The following is a 20,802-nucleotide window of genomic DNA, read 5'->3' on the forward strand; positions in this document are numbered from 1 at the left end:
GCGCTCATTAACTTGAATCTGGTGCTCATTTCCTTGAATCTGGAGCTCATTCCCTTGAATCTGGAACTCAATCCCTTGAATCTGAATTTTATTCCCTTGAATCTGGATCTCATTCCCATTGAATCGAGAGCTCATTCCCTTTAACCTGGAGCACAATCCCTTGAATCTGAATCTCATTCGCTTGAATCTGGAACTCATTCCCTTGAATCTGGAGCTCAATCCCTTGAATCTGGATCTCATTCCCGTGAATCTGGAGCTCATTCCCTTGAATCTGGATCTCATTCCCGTGAATCTGGAGCTCATTCCCTTGAATCTGGAGCTCAATCCCTTGAACCTGGATCTCATTCCTGTGAATCTGGAGCTCATTCCCTTGAATCTGGATCTCATTCCCTTGAATCTGGATCTCATTCCCTTGAATCTGGATCTCATTCCCTTGAATCTGGAGCACATTCCCATTGAATCTGGGGCTCGTTCCCTTGAATCTGGATCTCATTCCCTTGAATCTGGAGCACATTCCCATTGAATCTGGGGCTCGTTCCCTTGAATCTGGATCACATTCCCTTGAATCCGCAGCTCATTCCCTTGAATCCAGAGCTTATTCCCTTGAATCTGAAGCTAATTCTCTTGAATCTGGAGCTCATTCCCCTTGAATCTGGTGCTCATTCCCATTAATCTGGAGCCTCGAGCACATACTCCATGAATATCAGTCTGGAATGAGTGAAATTCTAGAATGCATTCCCCTGATTCTAGAGCGCATTGCCCTTGGAGCTCAGCTCCCACGAGTCTGGATCACATTCCTTACTGGCAATGCACTCTTTAGGAAATTGAAGTTGAGTCAAGAGCCTGGCACACACTCTCCATCTGTCTTGCGGGCCCAGATCCTCGGTGTTTCCAGAGCCTTTTACCTCGGAATTTCCCTACAACCTGGAGCACCTCCCTCATGAGATTGGAGCCTAGCGCTCATTAAACATAAACCAGGAGTGCATGCTACAGAAGACGGGACCTTGACCTTTCCTTGTCTGATTAAAGCATAAATCAAAATAATAAATGATTAATTGTGCATTCACACCCCACAACTTTAGGATGGGTGGCAATTTCCAAGCGGTTTGTGCTTTGAACCCTTGATAAACGTAGTGTGAAAGCCCAAACTAACCCCCATGCAAAGCCGAGAGAGAGCCCCTTCAGCAGGGCATCTGACTCCACTTGGTTCCCGGTGTCAGAGGGGGCAGTGAGACCTGATTCAGACTGATTGGAACCAACCCGACAATTGTTGGGCAAACGCAACCTGAAACCAAGAGAAATTCCGGCCCATTAACCACCGAGGGCGGGGGTTCGCGTTTATTTTTGCATTGGTCCTGACGCTAAGGATGATGTGCAAACAGGGTCGATGTCAGATCGAATCCATCTGCAGACCCAAAAGTTGGACCCCCAACACCCGATGGTTTAGGACCCGAACTGAAGATCGTGGGATGTCGTGTGAACATGCTCTTCTGTAATGTGGCTTCTGAAGGGCAGGGTAGAGTAGAACAAATCGGGGGAGGAGGGGGGGGGGGAATCTCCAATTGGTTTGTCCTCCTGAAGATAAACTCTTTTGTAATGACTTCTACGTTTAAACAACTGTTTTGTACACGCGTGTTGTGATATCATCATGTGAGTGTGCAATACCCTCAATTGAATTTAGACCCTGAAATTAGGATTGGCCTTTGGAGGTGTCGGTATGAATAGGCTTGTCAACCCGGAAGTGACCTCTTGGCTATTGCTCTACAGTCTTTTGGGAAGATTTCTGCCTTTTTCTTTATAAATGTGTGTTTTTTAATGTCAAAGCCTTGAAGCTGTGTTATATTTAATCTACGGGCCAGTCTTAAAAGACTACTGTCTCCATTATAAACAGTTGGACTCTTCTTTCTCTTGGGCTGCCTGTGGGTACCTTTGCGTTTGGTAGATTGGTTCAATTTTCCACATGTAAACATTACAAAGCCCAGGACAGTTAAGAATGTATGTGATGTGAGTGCTGTGCAAAGCGAACTAAAGCCGTCATTATACTCCTGATAGTTAGTGCCTCCTTGTTAGGGCAGCTTTGATATTTTAAATACGCATGCAATCCCTTCAGTATGTGTGTGTGTGCGTTTTTAAAAATCATTTGGGGCAACTACTCCAGAAGGAAATTAAAGGATGGTTTTCCAGGATGTCCATTCCTTTAACTTCTCCTCCCCCATATGAGTTCTTTCGTATAAGTTTGTTTTTAAATCATCGCAACCCGCTCGTGTGAAATATACATCACGAGCTCCATCCAGCCCAGCCCAGCCCATCCGAGAAAATGCAGACGCGAACAAATGTCTCCGCATGGGGAATGTGCCACGAGTTTGTGATCTTTCCATTAGCCACACAGACACATGGGCATGGAAGGGGGTGTCCTCGCTGATCGGGAATGCACTGCCTGAAAGGGTGCTGGAAACAGATTCAATGGGGGATTTGATATATACTCGAAAAGGAGAAATCTGTAGGGCTATGGAGAAAGAGTGGGACTAATTGGAGAGCTCTTTCAAAGAGCCGGCACAGGCACGATGGGCTGAATGGCCTCCTTTTGTCTTGTAAATGCTGTGATTCTATGAATCCAGTTGACCAAATACCTCCGCTTCTGACGCTGGAGCTGATAGAACTTTATAAATGTGATTGCTCAAACCAGAATCGATTTATATAGCAAATGTTATTGCCCGGCTACAGGTTATAACAGCATCGTTTAGGTTTCCAATGTAGAAAATGGTCTTAAAATTCTGAGCATGTTTGTGTCTGAGAAAGAAGATGCAACCATAAAACACGTTGGAAAAATATTTTTTGCGGTTCATACATTTAAACAAACCTTCGTGCATACGTTTCTCCAATGCATTACAGTTACATTAGGCTTCAGAGATTTTTTTTTTTTAAAGTTGTTCAAAAACAAAAGCAGCACTGAGGGGAAAAAAAACTCTGTTGATCGCAAGCGACCAAATATTTGCTACAAACAATATTTTCGTTTCTTACATTTGTTTTTTTTTTAAAGTCCCAGATGATTGAACCAAACAGAATTGTAAAATGTAGGCCCGGTCTTTCGGACCCTGTCGCAGTAAATACAGCCAATCTACCTCCAGTATGTTGTGACTTAAAAGAGGTGAGGTTAAAACATAAATATCTCTTCTCATTTTGCAAAATATTTTAAAGTATCTGTACACAATTTCCTCCCTGTTATCAAAAGTTGAGAGTAACTGAAATGCTGTATTATTTTAATAATATTCAAACAGAGCATTTTGGCACATTTCTATATTATAAAACTACTGTATTAAACTATTACAAAATATGCAAATAATACGGTTTAGTAAATTTACAGCTGTTTTGTCGAATTTTAATTCGTATGCAAAAAAAAACTTTGTACAAACTACTATTTTCATTAGAATAGGAATATTCATCATCAAGCTTCCTCACTTTTAAAAAATAATTTCTTCCAATAAAATCCCGTCCCAGGTTGGAAATGACGAGGATCCTCGCTAAGATGACCGGACAGTTGTTTTCGCACTACATCTGGTTTACAACGTAGCACGTTTAACACCAAGAAACAAAAAACTGTAAATGGGATGGTCAAAAACGTTATATATTTTTTTGCACCTAGACTTTAAATTAAAATAATATATTCTCGTATTTTACACTATTTCAAATAACGAAATGTGATTCAGTTAAGTAATGATCTCTCCAAAATCTAATTTACAATTCTGTGTATAAAAATATAATTTATGGACCCCAAAAAGAAGAGCGAGAGAGAGGAAAAAAACAACACATTATGCGAGAGCGGAACACGAGGAAATATGAATGCATCAATAATCCTAACAGAATTCGTTGCCGGCGTTTCTGAATTGTTTCATTACTATTAGCCGTGTAGAAAAATATATTCTGCGTTTCTTGTTTGACCACACAAAATAATTTCCTTTCTGGGGGGGGGGGGGGGGCGGGGAGGAGGGGTCAAAAAAAGTTCACGTGGGAATAAATTATCAAAGGAGTTTTAAGGCTCTTGAAGTTCCAGTTTTGTTTTTCGTTACACCAGTAAACAAACAAAAGAAACAAACAGACAGAAAATAAAAACCTACTACAAATGCGAACGAAATAAATATCCTCCCCAAAAAAACTTCCTGGGGTCTCTGTCGAAATTCTACTGTGTTTTTTTATGTGTGTTCTACTGTAAAGTCTGTTTTTTTCTGTGTGTAAGCTCGCCCTCCCTCTTGAAACTATTTCAGCTCGAGTCCAATGCCATTCCCAGTGGATGGATTGATGCGCCGTCCAAAACCCATCTGCCTATTTGATACAAGGCGCTCGAGTACCAGTGGACCCCGTCTTCCTGGCGAGTGCTGTTGACCATTGGTGGGTCGCTCGGTAAAAACAAAGACCTGGCCGCGTAGCTCAGTCGTATCGGCGCGAAAGCCCAGTGGGCCAGTGTGTGTTCCTCTATCACCGCATAGCAAGAGGCCAGGACCTGGTTGACCACGAGGGTGCCCTGGACAGTCAGTGGGGCGTAAGCACCTGCCATCTCCTCCATGTAAACCTTCTCGACCCTGGCAGGCTGGAGGAGGTGGCCGTCCCCGTCGGCGACGTACACCAGCTGTCCGGATCTCACGTTGCTGGCGAAAGTTGCCTTGAAGGCGGGTTGCCCCCGGGCCGCCTCCTGCCCGGCGAAAAGTAGATGCGCCGCGGTGAGCGTGAGCCTCCTCCGAGGTTCTCGCGTTTCTATCACGTAGAACACTTTCTTCACCTCTTGCGCTCTGTCCAAGAACATGACGAAGTCACTATAGAGAAGGTTCCCTTCATTGTCTGCCGCCAGTACCCGATCTCCCGGTTTCAGATCCTTGACTGACTTGGTCCCACCGTTCTCGAGGCTCACTGTAGCTGAAGCTGGGAAGCAGCCTCCAGACTTTGCAGCGACTGAGTTTTCTATTAGAAAAAAGAGGAGCAGGAACATTTTCAGAATGATGTGGGGACTACTGTTAAATGAATTATAGAATAAGCAGATATTTTGCAAGGCAAGACTTCCAACCCGCTGATATTGACTTGGCTACAATTCAGAAGTAATGGGTACAGGTATATTGCCACTTTCACCTCACCCTGGAGTGGTCTAGGGTGTGCACCCACGCGATAGTCGCAGCTTGACTCAGGAACCAGTTCCCAATCTGACTCCGGAGCCCAGCAATGTGAGATCCCTCCAGAAACCCATTTCACACAGCTCCAGTGAATGGGAACTCCGAGCGAAGCCAATACACATTTGAAACAACAAACACTTGCATTTATATTTAACGTAGTAAAACGCCCCAACTTGGGAGCAGAATCAGACGCAAATAATTGACACCGAGCCAAATAAGGACACGTTAGGACAGCTAACCAAAGGCTTGAGCAAAGATATGCTAAACCTGTATCGAACCTTGATTAGACCACACTTGGAGTACTGCGTATAATTCTGGTCACCATATTACAAAACGGATATAGAGGCACTGGAGAGGGTGCAGAGAAGATTTACAAGGATGATACCAGAAATGCGAGAGTATACATATCAGGAAAGGATGAACAGGTTGGGTCTCTTTTCTCTTGAAAAAAGAAGGCTGAGGGGTGACCTAATAGAGGTCTTTAAAATTATGAAAGGTTTTGATAGAGTGGATACAGAGAGTGTTCCCAGTTGTGGGGAAGAGCATAACTAGAGGCCATCAATATAAGATAGTCACCAAGAAATCAAATAGGGAATTCAGAAGAAACTTCTTTACCACAGGGAGTGGTTGAAGCGAATAGTATAGATGCATTTAAGGGGAGGCTGGACAAGCATTTTCGGGAGAAGGGAATAGATGCTGATAGATTTAGATGAGGAAAGACCGGAGGAGGCTCGAGTGGAGCATAAACACCGGCATGGACTGGTTGGGCCGAATGGCCTGTTTCTGTGCCGTATATCCGATGTAATCGGTAGTTTTAAAAACGCGCTCAGGTGACCTGTCGGACCTCCCGGAGGCTTTATTGTACAAGGTTGACACCCACCGCCCCTCCCCCCCCCCCCCCCCCACTCTACTCTAACATCAGAAAGGGCCTAACATTTAACTTTGGGGCGAGAGGCGCCCTTGCACACGTGTGCAAGCCTCCTTGTGGCTAAACTCTGTGCGATACGTAGATGGCAGTGTGACTCTGTGCTGTGCATGACACTCCCATAAATACCGATGTGGGACTGGCAGCTGCAGTTTAACCGGGGCTTCAAACTACACTCAGCATTGTTCCAGGTGTGCCCGCTTTCTACCAGAAATAAAGCAGACGGGCTTGAGTTCTTCCAAATTCAGCTTGTATGTGTAAGTCCGAAGTTCCGTTGCAATACCTGTATCCATATCGGGCCAGGTAAATAGCAATGGAGGTGCAGCGTTCTCAGACATCATTGATGGATCATGTAAATCTTGCCTTGTTTTTGTTAATAAGTGAATTTATTTTGCTACAATTGTCCTTCCCGCCTTTACACCCAGGGATGCTCCTAGTTAAGTACATTTGTTCGTTTCAATTTACAGGGACGCAGTTTTTGTGCTTAGATGTAATTAATAGCCCAAAAAATGGCACCGGGACCTTGTGTTTCGGACACTTGCCGATTTTCTTCACAAACCCAGAAGAGGGAATCTCCCTCTTTCAAAAACAATTGAATAGATCTGTCTTTGATGTCCTTGCACATGTTTCGGTTTCTGCTTATCATTTTATTTATATCATCAATGCGGATGACATCATCGGGAAACTGATTGGAAGGCGTTACAGAGCCCTGCAATATCACGGAGAGAAAGTAAGGTCAGTTGAGACACGGGCATCAGGTGACTGCATTATGGAGAACTTGTCATTTCAAACCCTGTGCAGACACTTGGTTCTCGCAAGTGAACTTCTCGCAGCTCCCAAATCCCACAGATCAATCACACAAATGCGGAAGAATAGAATGAAAGAAGGTTATAGTTATTTTACTTCTCTGTATCATATCCACAGCATCGTTTTAAAAAGAAAACTGATGGTCAGGCTCCTTTAAATTCAGTTACATTTTTACACATCCAGTAATGTTTCAGGCAGGACTAGAGCTTTGGTCTATCTATGCTATCCTGCCATACCTCCGACCAGATTCCTTACCTGTGACTCTGGAATGATTAGCCCCACATCCCTTTAACTGACAGGAATCTACCCAGTCCTAAACAAACGTCATTGCTTTCTAGTTCACCACCCAGACTGGTAATCAGGTCCCCGATTCAATTACCATCTTACTAAATGAATGGCCAAGTTTCCCTTAACTTTAAACGGCGACTGGTAGTCTTTGAGTACTGTGCTCACAAAAAATATATTTCCTATCTAAAACCTTCTCTATACCCATGAAAATCTTAAAGACCTGTATCAAGTCCTTCCTCCCCACACCCTCCTCCTCTCCAGAGAGTAAAGTCCAGGAGTAGACCAACTTTCATAATACCTCAGCCCTCTAAATTCAGGAATCCCCCTGCTAGCCCTGGTCTGGACACCCTCCAATAACTCTACATATTTCCTATAACAGGGAGACCAAACCTAAACCTAGTACTCCAGATGTACCTTCAGCAAAGGCCTGATATAAGACAAGGGAGATGATGTTGAAATTGTAATTCACACCCTGGCTGCACATCCCAACATTTGGTTTGCTCTCTTGACTGCTTGGAAAAATGAACCAAATAATTTAACCAATTATCCACCAAAATTCCCAGATCTCTTTCTTTCTGTGCTACATTAAGCAGGTACCCTGTAGCATAGGATCATAGGAGCCAGAGTAGGCCATTCCTCCCCTTGAACCTGTTCTGCCATTCAATTCGATCATGGCTGATCTGCATCTTAATTCCATTTACCCACCTTGGTTCCATAACCCTAATTACGTTTGTCTAGCAAAAACCTCCCCCACCAGAAGAAATAGTTTCTCTCTACCTACCTTATCAAATCCTTTAATCAACCTAAACACCTCAATTAGATCACCCCTTAATCTTCTATACGCGAGGCAATACAAGTCTAGGCTATGTAACCCGTTCTCATAATTTAACCCTTTTAGTCCTGGTATAATTCTGGTTAATCTGCGCTGCACCCCCTCCAAGGCCAATATGCCCTTCCTGAGGTGCGGTGCCCAGAACTGAACCTAGTTACTCCAGATGGGATCTGAACAAGGCTCTGTACAGCAGTGGCTTAACTTCCATCCCTTTGTATTCCAGCCCCCTGGAGATAAAGGCCAACATTCCATTAGCCTTTTTAATTATTGTTTGTACCTGTCCACTAGCTTTGAGTGATTTCTGTAGCAGTCTTGCCCATTTGTTTAATACATTATTAATTGCATGAGACTGTAAAAGTTGTCATGTGTTAAAGAGTGGTAAAGTTGATTTTATTTTATATTATAGAGATACAGTGTAAGACAGAAAAGGGAACACGTGACACTGATGATAAAATATTGGGCAAGTCTCACCAGAGCCAGGCAGAGGGCAGGGTTCTCTAAATTAACTTCAGACATCTAATGTACAGGTACAAGTTATACACTGTATTTAAAATAATAACGAATTCAAGTGTAACATTTAAATTTTGTCTATATTTAAAGATCTCATTTTGAGCAGGCTGTTATACGATTCACTGCCCAAGACCAACCTGGAATACATAGTGTGAGAGCAATAGAATTAACACCACATCCACTACCCCCTGTGTCTCGTCGAAATGGGAATCTGAGGTTACATAAAGTGTTACAGCTCAAAATCAGGAAAGGCCATGGCAGTTATATGTAGGGAGAAGTGTTAATATGCATTCAGCTTTCTGTGTCCGATACTGCTGTGCTATGTGCTCCGGTAATATAGAAAGATAAATACATAGATGAATGTATAGATACATACATCTGTGATGAGATAAGTAAGATGGATAGATAGATAGATAGATAGATAGATAGATAGATAGATAGATAGATAGATAGATAGATAGATAGATAGATAGATAGATAGATAGATAGATAGATAGATAGATAGATAGATAGATAGATAGATAGATAGATAGATAGATAGATAGATAGATAGATAGATAGATAGATAGGATTGTTTCCATTATTTATACATTAAGCAAATGAAGGGTCAGAAATGACCAAATGATTTGTGGATATTTCTAGTTTACGCATTACATTTACTGATTAAAGCGCAAAGTCAGACTATTTCCTTTTAAAGGACTCTTGTTCCCCAATTGTTTGGGGCTTCAAGCGTTTAACGTGGCTATCCTTGCCACTCATTTCCTTTCTTTCTCTGGCCAGTGTTTTCCCTCATATACTTTCTGAAGGAAATCGGAGTTCAATGTATTTCCATTGGGTGCCAGTTAGAACAGTGGAAGACCAATTCCAGGTCACAGTTAAGTAATTTTATTTAAAATTTGTAAATAATTTTTGTTCTAAGCAAACCATTCGAGCGGGAATCTTATGTATATTATTTAAATACTTTGTATCTAGACGGACATTTAAGGAAGGAACAGGATCACCGGGATAGGAAACTCCGAGAAAGTCACTCACTTGAGCAGCCAATAGCCCCGCAAGCTTTAGGCCCTCCACAAGTGAGGTGCCGCCTGTTTGAATCGGCGAGGAATGTGCGCCTCTGTCATTTGCATCGCCATGGTGATCAAAACAAGGATCGCAATGTTAAAAAGAAAACAGGCAGCAATTTTCCTTCGCTCGGTTGAAAATACATTACCATCTCCTAACACGCAGCGATCGCATTTAAAGACAAAGTCCTGTCTGTTTCTCAGGAAATTACTTGTTAATTGGCGAGAAAGAGCAGCAAATTACATTTTATTGATTTGTTAACGACTTTCTCGCCTCCGTTTAATGGAACTGAACGAATTTGCAAGGGCTTGTCACAGATTACATGCAAGCAAACGCAAGCAAACACCAAAAAAGAGTTGTTTGTTTTTGTTGAGGGGGCTGTGAACAATTACAGCCGCCAGAGCTCTGCGTCTAACCGTGGGTGCAATCTTCAGGTTTTTGCGGGTGAGAACTGCCAGGGCAGAAACTCCCCTAAAGCTGGTCTGTGAATGGGACGCAAGGCTGGAATCCGCCGCTCGAGGGGACTCGGTCCAGATCGTCTAATTAAAATCCAATAAAGGGGTTGTATTGTCACTGGGATTCAGCTAATGGAGGAGACACTCGTGGAAGAGAGGACACTTCCACTTTTTTTTCCCAGCTCCTCTGCCTGTTTGCTCAGGTGCAGAAACCCCTATGTGTCAATTCACACATACACTACACGCCAGAATACAGACTCTTGCAAACAGTATTTGCACAGCAGAAACACTGTTCGTTTTCCTGGACACTCGAGATGTGCATTTGAATTTTAAATGACCGAGGTTGGCTTTAGATGCTGGCTATAGCCCATCATCAATGCCTCCTTCTCTCACTCTGTTCGCCTGACAATGATTCAAGGCTTGAGACAACTCAGCTTTGCATTCCTATCCCCGGGATCATACTTTCAGCAAATAGAGATGTAGAAAGCGAATCTTCCTCGCTGGAATTTTTCTCCTCTGCAGACAGCATTTAATCTTCTCATATGATTCACTGACATGAAATGGTGGCGGAACAAACGGGTGGAAGCCTGAGCTAACAGTATTCTCCAATAGTTCGGCCAAATCCATTCGGTACAGTCACACGACCCACATGACATAGGCTGAAATGAGTCTGGAAAGCTCAGTGTGTTTGGAATTTTAAATTTTAGATTTGCCACTCGCCCATTTAAAGCCTAATAACAAGAGGGCGGGATTACACTAGATACTAGATGAGTCTTCACGCAGTTCTTATCTGTGATTCAAGATCTTTTGGGGGGGGGGGGGGGTGCTGGCACAGCGCTGTTAATTCTTCATTAAGACAGTGTGTGGCGTTGCAAGTACGGCGAAAGAGCGGCTGCAGCTTTCTGTGCTCGAGCGGTGCCCGGGATCCAGTCTTGTCTTGTTAAAGCAACATCTCAGTGACTGAGACCACGCGGTTTCCTGTGAACTGTTCACAGTTCGCTTGCAGAGAGTGGGCATGCTTACTTTGCTGAATATCCTTGTGAACCAAAGGAAATTTAGGAATTTGTCATCTCAAAACTGCACGGCCGATAGAATGGGAAACATTTATAGAAATAATGTGTGCGTGTGAGATAGAGATAGAGAGATCAATAATTAGAGATAGATCGATAGAGAGATAGATAGAGAGATAGATAGTTATTTTTTGACTATAATAATGCATGTCAACCCAACGGAGTTAAAATCATCAATTAGCTCCAACATTGCGGAAAAATAGTGAGGGATTTAGCAAATAATAATACATTTGACCCCCCCCCCCCCCCCCCCCACACTTAACTGTTTGGGATATTGACATTTGATTTGCCTTGCTACTACCATACGAAAGAAGAAGACTGTTTGGGAAAAGAGACAATTAGCACGGTATCTATTACTCAAAATATTATTGTTGATTCAATTACCCGAGGGTTAAGTTTGTAGAACTAAATATAATGTACCTGTTCTATTTAAAACTAAGCTGTCTGCATTTATTCGAGTGTCTCGATATAGTTCCATGCACTTATTAGATGAGACTCGCCGCGCATTTGATGTGCCAAAAGGCACCAGTGTTATTGATTTATGCATAAGTTTGCATAGGTGTCGTTGGGAGAAGTGCGATTAATACCCAGCACCGTTAATTACAATTAGTTCTCCCGGTGCAGTACAAAGGACGCGTTATCTACACAACATTGAAAAAAAACATATTGGATTTGGACTGATTTTCATTTTGATGTTTTGCCGACTCCTGGATCTATATTTACTAAGCATTCACCGCACGTTTTCCTACTTAAACCGTATGAAGTCTTTTCATTACATATATATCTGTGGGCTGGGACAGTTTAAGTATGAGCTCGTAGTGACCCGTGCTGCGGTTTCTTTATGTGTCCTTAGAGACTGGAGGAGAAAACATGCTTAAAGTGACCATGTTGTTTATCATTAGAGGGACAGATATTGCATTAGTAAGAAAACGTATCGAAACGCGCCCAAAGCCTCGGAATATATGGGAAATAATATATGGAAGTACTTTAACAATTTATTTACAGGCCATGATTAAATGAACTAGCTATAGATTGAAATAATTGATGCGGGATCTCCTTTGGAAGCCTTAGTGTTTTGGTACAGAATTTGTGCCGGTCTAGTTTCGAAAGTTATCTTTCAACGTGGCACCTCTGTCTGGCCAGGGAGAGTTAACCCCTGCTTATCAGTCATCTATTGACCAACTGATGACTATTCCTCTTGGGTGAGGGGCGGGTGTGGTGGGGGAAGAGGGAGCTTTTTGGCTTGAGCTAGCTCCAAGATGACACCCATAATAATGGAGGTTCGGATCCTCAGCGGCTTTATCTGATACCAGAATCAATCAGGCCCCCATTACTTCGGGGGTGCTTTTAGTAATTGACCACCAACCTGGCTCATTGATGGAAATTGGAGGGATACATCTGCCTACATGGATTGGGATCCCCCCCCCCACCCCCCACCCCGCTCCAGATAATGTTGCAATCCAATGCTCTAACAGGGAGGATGGCCCTCGCCAAACAAGCTTGTCAGTGCTTCGTGCTCATAAAGTGCGACTTCAGCCAGATCCTCTTTTACGCACAGGTAGAGAGCCCCTAAACCTTTGCCGTTGCCTCAGATTGGGTAATTGGGGCGTGTTCCTATAGGGAGAGCCTCTTCAATGCTCCCACCTAGTCTATCCCCACATTCCGGAGCAGACAGACAGAAACTACTTCTGTGGACGTCTCATTAGTTTGGTTTGGTGATGTGGTGTTTGAGTTTCCATTGGCGATGACCCAAACTAAAACGATTGGACTATGGACCCTGGACAATGATTGTCGCCTCTTTAAGAAAACATCCTAGTTTACTGCATGTGGCTTACATACTTCCCATCATTTACCATGAAATAATGACCCATAGTATTTATTACAAGATCAGTAAAACTACTCTGTGATGTTTCAGAGATCCCACCCTGCAAGGGAGTGACAGGAAGCGTTGGCTGGCGCCTGGGGTGTCTTTAGATTAAATTGTGTAATGCAGATATGAAATATGATCACGTTAATCATAACAGCCTACCGGCTGATGAGAAAGGCGCGCAGTTTCTTTAAAGCGCTCCCTCACCTGCTTTGACCGAACAGTGAATATGAGCTTTGGATTCGTAGTAGACCCAGTCGAAGCCCGCTTCCACGGCCAGCCTCGCCAACATGCCGTACTTGCTCCTGTCGCGGTCCGAGGTGGTAATGTCCACGGCCCTGCCCTCGTAGTGTAGGGACTCCTCGGAATGATGGCCGTCTTCATCCCAGCCCTCTGTAACCCTCAGCTTCACCCCGGGCCATTGGTTCATCACTGAGATGGCCAGAGAATTTAATTTATCTTTGCACCGCTGTCAGGAATACAAAGAAAGAAGAGAGAGAGAAAAAAAACTCAATGAAGCATCCTGTTCAATTTGTGGGTTTTGTCTGGTTTCGTGGTTGGCTGTGAGACAGAATGAGGCATTTAATCATTACGGTAACACACTCGTTACCTCCTATTTATTTATATATTGGCCAATTATATACACGCATGAACACAGGCACTAAAGAAATGACAATATCACAGGGGGAAGAAATTCGAGATCTCCAGCTTGTCATTAGTAAACTGGAGATGTCTAACTCCAAGAGCCAGCCATCATCTCGCCTCTTCATTGCTCCTCCGCCTATTCTAGCCCACCCATCACCCCAATACCCACCTCCTATGTATATTTAACTTATTTTATCACTTCTTTGTGGAACGTCAACTAAGGGTAAGTGAGAAACAGTCCCAAAAAAACACCCGCTGAATGAAAACTGATTTTAGGAAAAAAATAGTTCACATTCTCCTAATCAGGGTTAAACAGTCCTAGACACATAAGCTCGGTCTCTGTGTGCGGGAAGAGGGGATTCACACCATATGCAAGTATCCGATCAGTGGTGCCACGGTAGGAGTGCTCTACCCCCTCGCTAATTTGACACAAATACTCTGGAAGATGCTGATGTCTGTTCTGCGCAATTAAAAAAAAAACCCAGCCCGCCTCAAAGACACACACACAAGGTTTGTCGTTTTATGTTCGCGGAGTTCTCCAGCAAACAGAACCTGTATCGATGCCGCGAGAGTCCGAGTCAGAGAGAGAGGGGGGAATAAAGGAATGCTGAGGTGCTCTCTAACCTTTGTGAGGATTCGGTGCTGGGATGCTTGGCCTTCTCCAGGACAACTCTCCACAACACCATACCAATGTGTGAAATAAAACACATCAGTCCTGTGCCACAAAGGCTCTTTTCAGAACGGCGAGTGTGTAGGGGTGTGTGTGGAGGGGGGGGGGGGGGGTGGTGTGGGGGGAGAGAAAGAGAAACTTGTATTATTCCTGCTGCCTGCCTTCTGCAAGACGTGACAACATTGCACGGAGAAAGTCTTAACTGCGAGCAGTATATTCTCTTATTAAGGACGGTCGAGATAGTAAACGGAACATTTCTGCACGTGCAGAAAGGCATGTACTGTTGTTAATTATTCTCCCCATTAGGGTCCCTGGCAAGATATGGCGAGCAGACTTTGACTAAGCGGTCACTTGCTCAATAAATGAATCGCTGTACCGGCTCTACTGGTAACACATGGGAAGTTGGAGGGAAAGATGAGCTCATTTTGAGATATGTTCTTGACGACTACACAACACAGTGCATATACACATGTAATATTCGCAAACACACACACACTGTATGCACATACTCACACGCAATGCGCGCACACAGAGAACAGAGACTTAAAGCCCATCCTAAATACGCACCTAGAAGGCCTCTGCACCTTCCTCTTAATTAACATGTGCATTTTGAGCAAGTTTTCGTTCCATACTGTCCGAATCGCTGTGATATCACTTTAAACCTCTTCCACTGCACCGGGTACCCAGTGCGCACACGCAGGTCTGTGCTACCGCGACACCCACCCACTATCCTTAATGGTTCCCCTAAACAACCCCTCTGGGACAAGTCATTTGTGAACGGGCAGGAGATGCCGAGAAGCTCGGGATGTTTTTTTTTTAAAGTGTGACACGCGGCTCCTTTAAAAATAGCACAGCAACCAGCACCTGGAGGTCGCAGTCTTGGGCTTTAACTCAAAGATAGAGAAAGCACCGTCAGAGTCCCAAGCGGCGGAGCCAAAAACGAGTTATTAATTCATTGGGTCGTGTGCCACGAATCAAGCCCCATTCTGACCCGCCACCAGCGAAGCTCAGCGTGACACCTTTGCGAACGCTTTGTGCGGCCACAGAGCGCTTCAACCAGCGACCGCTGGTGTTAATGTCTTAAATCTATCCACGCGGGGATTGTGAAATGAATTGGGTGGTTGGGGCGGGGTAAGACACCTGTCCATGCAAACAGCTCGCCGGGGCTGTTAAAGGCAAAAGAGGGTTCATTTCCAACCCCCCCCCCCACCCCGCCGCCCCCACCCCCAAATTCCACAGATCGATCGCCAATCGATTATATTCGGAAAACGTCGCGAATTCCTCTCCCCGCCGAATGTCTCAAACGTTATTGGAAACACACACACTCTCTGAGCACAGATTCGGCCCTCGGGCTGTCGATATATATTCGGGGGGAGGTGGGTACAATTACAGTTGAACTTGACATCCAGAAAGCTGTTCATATATATATATATATATAATTATAGGGGAATATTTAACGAAACACATATGGAAGGCACAAGTATGTGTTGTGGCCTTCACATTGGGAGAAAACGACAGAAGGTCATAAGTTCAGACGCTCGCAGCTAATGCAGGATCCGTGTCGAGACGCTGTCTATTCCCAGCGAACTGTCCTCTCTATTCTGTGCATTCGCCTCGACTCCCGGCCAGTCAGTAGAAATGACTTTGAAAAAAAAACCTGATGCGGCATTCAGCTATTTCGGAACCAATTTTAAGAAGCAGTGCTATTTTATTTGGGGCCTCTTTTTTTAATCTTTTATTCATGAACCCCGTCTTCGAAAGCACTGCGCACACAAAACCCACAAAGCTCGGTCGCCGCTGCTTATGAAGGAGAGAGAGAGAGCGAGGCAAAGATGAAATGTGAAAACCTAGCCAGTCGCGATCGATAACAGAAGAGGAAGTGGAGCTGAAAATGCGAGGCGTGTGTGTGTGAGAGAGAGACTCGGTGGAGATCACTCCCAATGTACCGGCCCTTGGAGCACACAGCCGCGGCGATCTAGGACTTACATGAACCTTGCCGTCTGCATAATGTCAGATTGAACAAGCTTGAAGCCAGACAGCCGCCTTCTTGTTGTTAAAAGCGACACAAGGCGGTGGAGTCCTTGGGTGAAGCTCTGAAGAACTACACGCGCTGCTTGTAAACATTCAACCACTCTAATCGCTTAAAAGGGTAATATCATCGTATGTGCAAAATGTGCAGATTCTGGTTATTTAAAAAAATCTCTGTTTAGTTTCACTGCATCTGTTCATTAAATGCCTGATAGAGATGTATATATATATATATTTACACGTTTAAATCCTAATAATGACTTTGGTGGGTCCCACCAAATAACACACGCGGAGATCAGCGGGTTATGCCGCGTTAGGCGAGGAACTTGCTGTGATACCCGAATATTGTAATTCTAGAAATTGTAATAAAACTTTCACGCAAGCGGACCATTGCCTTAAAAAAAAAAATAATAATCTGTAGCGCTGGGACGCAGTCCCAACACTGTCCCTTCTTAAAGAAATATCAATATATGAACGCTTCGACAAACACAGCGCAACACGATGCAATTCCGATGTGGACGGCGTCAATACACAGCTAGTAAAGACAAGACAAGCGAGGGGAAGACCGGTCGATTTCGCCCCCTCCCTCTCGCTCTCGCTCTCTCCTATATTTAGACAAGGCAGCCTCATTAAGTCATCCCAGCTCAGACCTACGAGATTCAGAAGCTAATTTAATAGGAGAGAGAGAGAGCCAGACAGACAGAAAGAGCGAGCGAGGGAGAAAATAAAGTCAAGGCTGCGGCAGGTTAGCTATCGCAATATCGGACTGCAGGTTAGCAATGATACAAGTGGCCCCGCGGTCAGTATACACTTGGGAGTCCCCCCTTTCTTTACTGTGTACACTCTGATTGATCAAAGTACAGCCCAGGGGACTACTGCAAACAGATTCACAAACCGAGTCACAAGAAGCGTTGCACACCAACAAAAAAAAGGGTTCACCGGAATCTATAAAGTTTTCTCCTATATAGATGACCCCCCCTCCGCCGTATTGCTTATATCTGTCACACATCTCGGCAGCCACCGCTGGACGTGCTCGTCCGACAATGGGGAAAATGTAATTTGTGATTTGAACCGTACCTGTGTCATCAGCCTGTCAGCCCCAGTGTTCTCTTCATCCTTAAAAATAATGTCTGGATTGTAATTGGGTGTCAATTCTTTAAACCTCTCCGAGTTCCTGGTAATCTTGCCTTCGTATCTGCCACTTGCCCCCAGAGTCTTTTCTGCCACATTGGGAATATATTGCTTGTAAGCCAGAGGGGTTAATTTTCTGGGATGCCTCCTTCTCCCATAGCCCCGGCCCGGCCCACAAGCCTTCACAGACGAGACGAGAGAACAGCAGATCAATCCCACTAACACAATTCTTGTCAGCATCATGTCCACTGAATCCAATTACTCGGGGCTTCTATGTCTTTCTCTGCCCTCTTGCTATCTCTCTTGTCTTCCTTCTAGTGTTCTGACTATCCTCCGATCCCTATCGAGGCAGGTGCTGAAATGGCAAGCTTCAGATCCCCGATAACGGTTACACATCGGAGTTGGGAGCTTTGACAGCGTTTTTTTTAAAAAAAAGGGACAAAATGCTGTTTAAAGGATACGAAGGCTAGAGACGCTTAAGAGAGACTGGCTGTACAGCAATGTAATATAGCCTCAAAAGGCACAACGGTGAGATCTGATTGGCCAGCCAGCCGCTACTGGCTTCTGATGTGTTCACTAAAACCAACAATTTCCGAAAATTCACCTGAAGTCTGGCGTATCAGGAGCGGGAGGAGGACTGCCTCTCGTTATGAAAACATCAATTACAACTTGTTTTCATTGCTGCGTCTCTCTCCCCCCCCCCCCCCCCCCGTGCAAATGCAAATCAATCACCGGGATTGATTGGCTTTAATGTAAAATCTTCTCGCTTGACATACGAAACAGCGGTACAGTTGCAAGCAAATAATTGATCTAAATTCCAAAATTGTATTTATTGCGAAGATGCCTTAACATCTGCCATTTGTCATTATATATTATCAAACGGGAGTTTAAGAAATACTGCCATATAGTCAAAGGCAAATATATATATATATATATATATATGTGTGTGTATATGAAAAGTGGCACCTATTAAGGAGGTATTTCTTAAACTCCCTTTCGATAATGATATTTCTGATAGACTTTCACCTCCTAACGCGATCTTTAAATAAAAAGGAACAATTTTGTCCTTAAACTCTTGCAAAGTTCATTAAATAAAAGTCCAAAGGCTTATTTTTAAAAGTGCTTAATTTACCCATTTGACATATTTTAAGCAAAAGTACTCGACGAAACTTAAGTGTTCTGATAGCAAGCTGAACCGTTAGTTAATATTCGTACTTTTTTTTCCGAATAGAGAAGTAGTGGGTGTAAAATGATGTAAGGAAATGCAGACACTTCCAGTCTTTGAACATTCACTTACACAATGCTTTGCTGCCCAGAGTTTTATTTTAAATAATACAAACAGAATATATATCTGAAATAAATAATTCAGTGTCCCATCACATAAAATCCACTTAATCAGGCTAAAATCTGAAAACCAGTTGGCTGCTCGGACATTGAAGACGAAGGAGGGCAAAGTTCCTTTCCGCTCCCTGTCAACTCGCATTTCCTAATATCTGGTGTGATATATAACTTTTTACAGGTCGCCACTGATGGCAGGCGCTTTCGGGATGAGGCAGAAGAGTATCTGTAAATACAATGCAGCAGCGATCGATCCGGGAGATGAGTTTAATGTTACATTAATTGTTACCTCACGCTACGTGGCAAAATGATGCCCTTATCCCCAACGCACTCAAAACCTGGTAATCGGAAAGACTACATTAGGGTGTCCCAGGGCTATGGTCTTGACAGTACAGCCCACAGTGTAAAAAGGGACAACATTTTGACTGTCCAGGAGTTAACTTAGTCAATGGAAACTTTTAGCACCGATGTGACTGGGCACAGCTCGGGACTGTGGACTCGACATCTCCACTAAAGATGAAAGGTTTCCTCCCTTCCGAATAAAGTGATGGATATTTTTCAAAAGTTCCTATATAGCGACCATTTTTTAAACAGAAAAGTTCAGAAGTTTTGTATCGTTCTTAAATCGCAGTCGCTTTATGTTGCAAAGGGACTTCGTGGCAGATGTGAAGTTAACACATTATTTCAAATGGCCAGGATGCAAATCAATGCCCCAGCTCGAGAACAAGGGTCGTTTGCTTTTAAAATTCACCGTTTGTTTCTGAGGCGGTGCTGAAAGTTATTTTTCTTTAAAAGGTTTAGTACAAGCATGGTTGATTTAAGTTGTTTGGCTGACTTTTTACAGCATACACTTACAAATGCCATATAGGAGAGAGAGAGCGAGTGATGACTGTGGGAGAAGGGCACTGATGGATTTTCACCTCTGTCTTTATATTTAACTGATACATTATTCTGTGTTTAAAATAACATTCCTAAACAACACCTCTCAAGGCGTAAAACACAGCAACACATTTCCAAGAAACAAAACTCAAGGGTTAATTGTCAATTAATCTAATCAAGATCCTTGAATCAGTTTAGTTTGTGCTTGTGCACTTTTCTCGTGTTCTTTATTTTTCCCTTCTCCCAGCTTTTTATGGCACTCTATCCGTTTAACGCTTGCTTCTTTGCCCCTTTTTTCCGTTAAAAAAAATAAATGAAATGAATGCCTCCCAGTTCAAGCGGAAAAGTGCACCCATCATTCTGGATCTCTTTGGGAAAGGTTGTTTTTCGAATAACGACAGGGCTGATTTGCACTCAATACCCGATTGATTGAGTATCGGTCTGTGCCATCTGTGCACCGAGAATATTTTTAGACCGTGGCAGTCACTGTGTGTACCAAAAAAGGATACTTGGAGAACTTGATGTAGGATAATCACCTGTCGATGGTCCCGATTAAAACCGAATAACAGGCGCATTTCAGATAGCCTGGCGTCGTTTTGCTTTTCGGTGCCATTTAAATTCCCTCCCTTTTCCTTAAAGTAGCACACCAAAAAAAAAGCCCCATTGCTTTCATCTTGTTTTCAGTGACAAACCGCTTTTCAAAAAAAAAAATCATCGCTGGACAATATCACAGTAACTTTCACAGACAACTCGTGGGGCGGAGGGACCCGAGAAGTTATTAAAAGTTTTCACATTACTGGACCAGCCGTCCTGTCGTCTGCTCCATAAAAATAAACCTAAGCCTGCTCGAGGAAGCGATCACACAGGCTTTTTTTTACAACAACAATAATAACAACAACAATAATAAAAGAGAAACGAGTTGTTTATATTACTCTATGCTCTACTGGCCAATTTAACAGTGGGGAACTTTCCCCATAAAACCCTCCTTGTAATTAGAGACTTCATACATCGAGGTTCAACGCTGAGGGGATATTGAAAATAAAGGGCAGGTTATACCCTCCTCTGCCCTTCCCCTCACACCCCGCGAAAAGTTTGAGAAATCTTAGTTTAAAACTTTTTTTCGTTAAAGTGGAGGG

General features: G+C 43.6%; 1 protein-coding gene across 1 annotated transcript; it reads right to left on the reverse strand.

Annotated features, from left to right (window-relative positions):
* Positions 1–2,816: 2,816 nt before the first annotated feature.
* Positions 2,817–17,913, reverse strand: shha (sonic hedgehog signaling molecule a). The gene is made up of 3 exons (XM_085987536.1): positions 17,396–17,913; positions 13,183–13,444; positions 2,817–4,953 (listed from the first exon to the last, which is right to left on the reverse strand). Exons 1-3 carry the CDS (start codon positions 17,690–17,692, stop codon positions 4,259–4,261), a joined length of 1,254 nt encoding a protein of 417 aa, XP_085843662.1. The 5' UTR covers positions 17,693–17,913; the 3' UTR covers positions 2,817–4,258.
* Between the last annotated feature and the right edge of the window lie 2,889 nt (positions 17,914–20,802).

The sequence above is a fragment of the Somniosus microcephalus genome, chromosome 5 (genome assembly GCF_052327205.1).
Source record: "Somniosus microcephalus isolate GS21.2 chromosome 5, FLI_Smic_1.0, whole genome shotgun sequence".
In the NCBI taxonomy this organism is placed as follows: domain Eukaryota; kingdom Metazoa; phylum Chordata; class Chondrichthyes; order Squaliformes; family Somniosidae; genus Somniosus; species Somniosus microcephalus.

Coding starts and splice junctions, on each gene's coding strand:
- shha (XM_085987536.1), bottom strand. CDS start 17,692: ATGATGCTGACAAGAATTGTGTTAGTGGGATTGATCTGCTGTTCTCTC. Junction 13,445..17,395: donor CTGACAGGCTGATGACACAG/GTACGGTTCAAA, acceptor TATTCCTGACAG/CGGTGCAAAGATAAATTAAA. Junction 4,954..13,182: donor TCACTGTTCGGTCAAAGCAG/GTGAGGGAGCGC, acceptor TTTTTCTAATAG/AAAACTCAGTCGCTGCAAAG.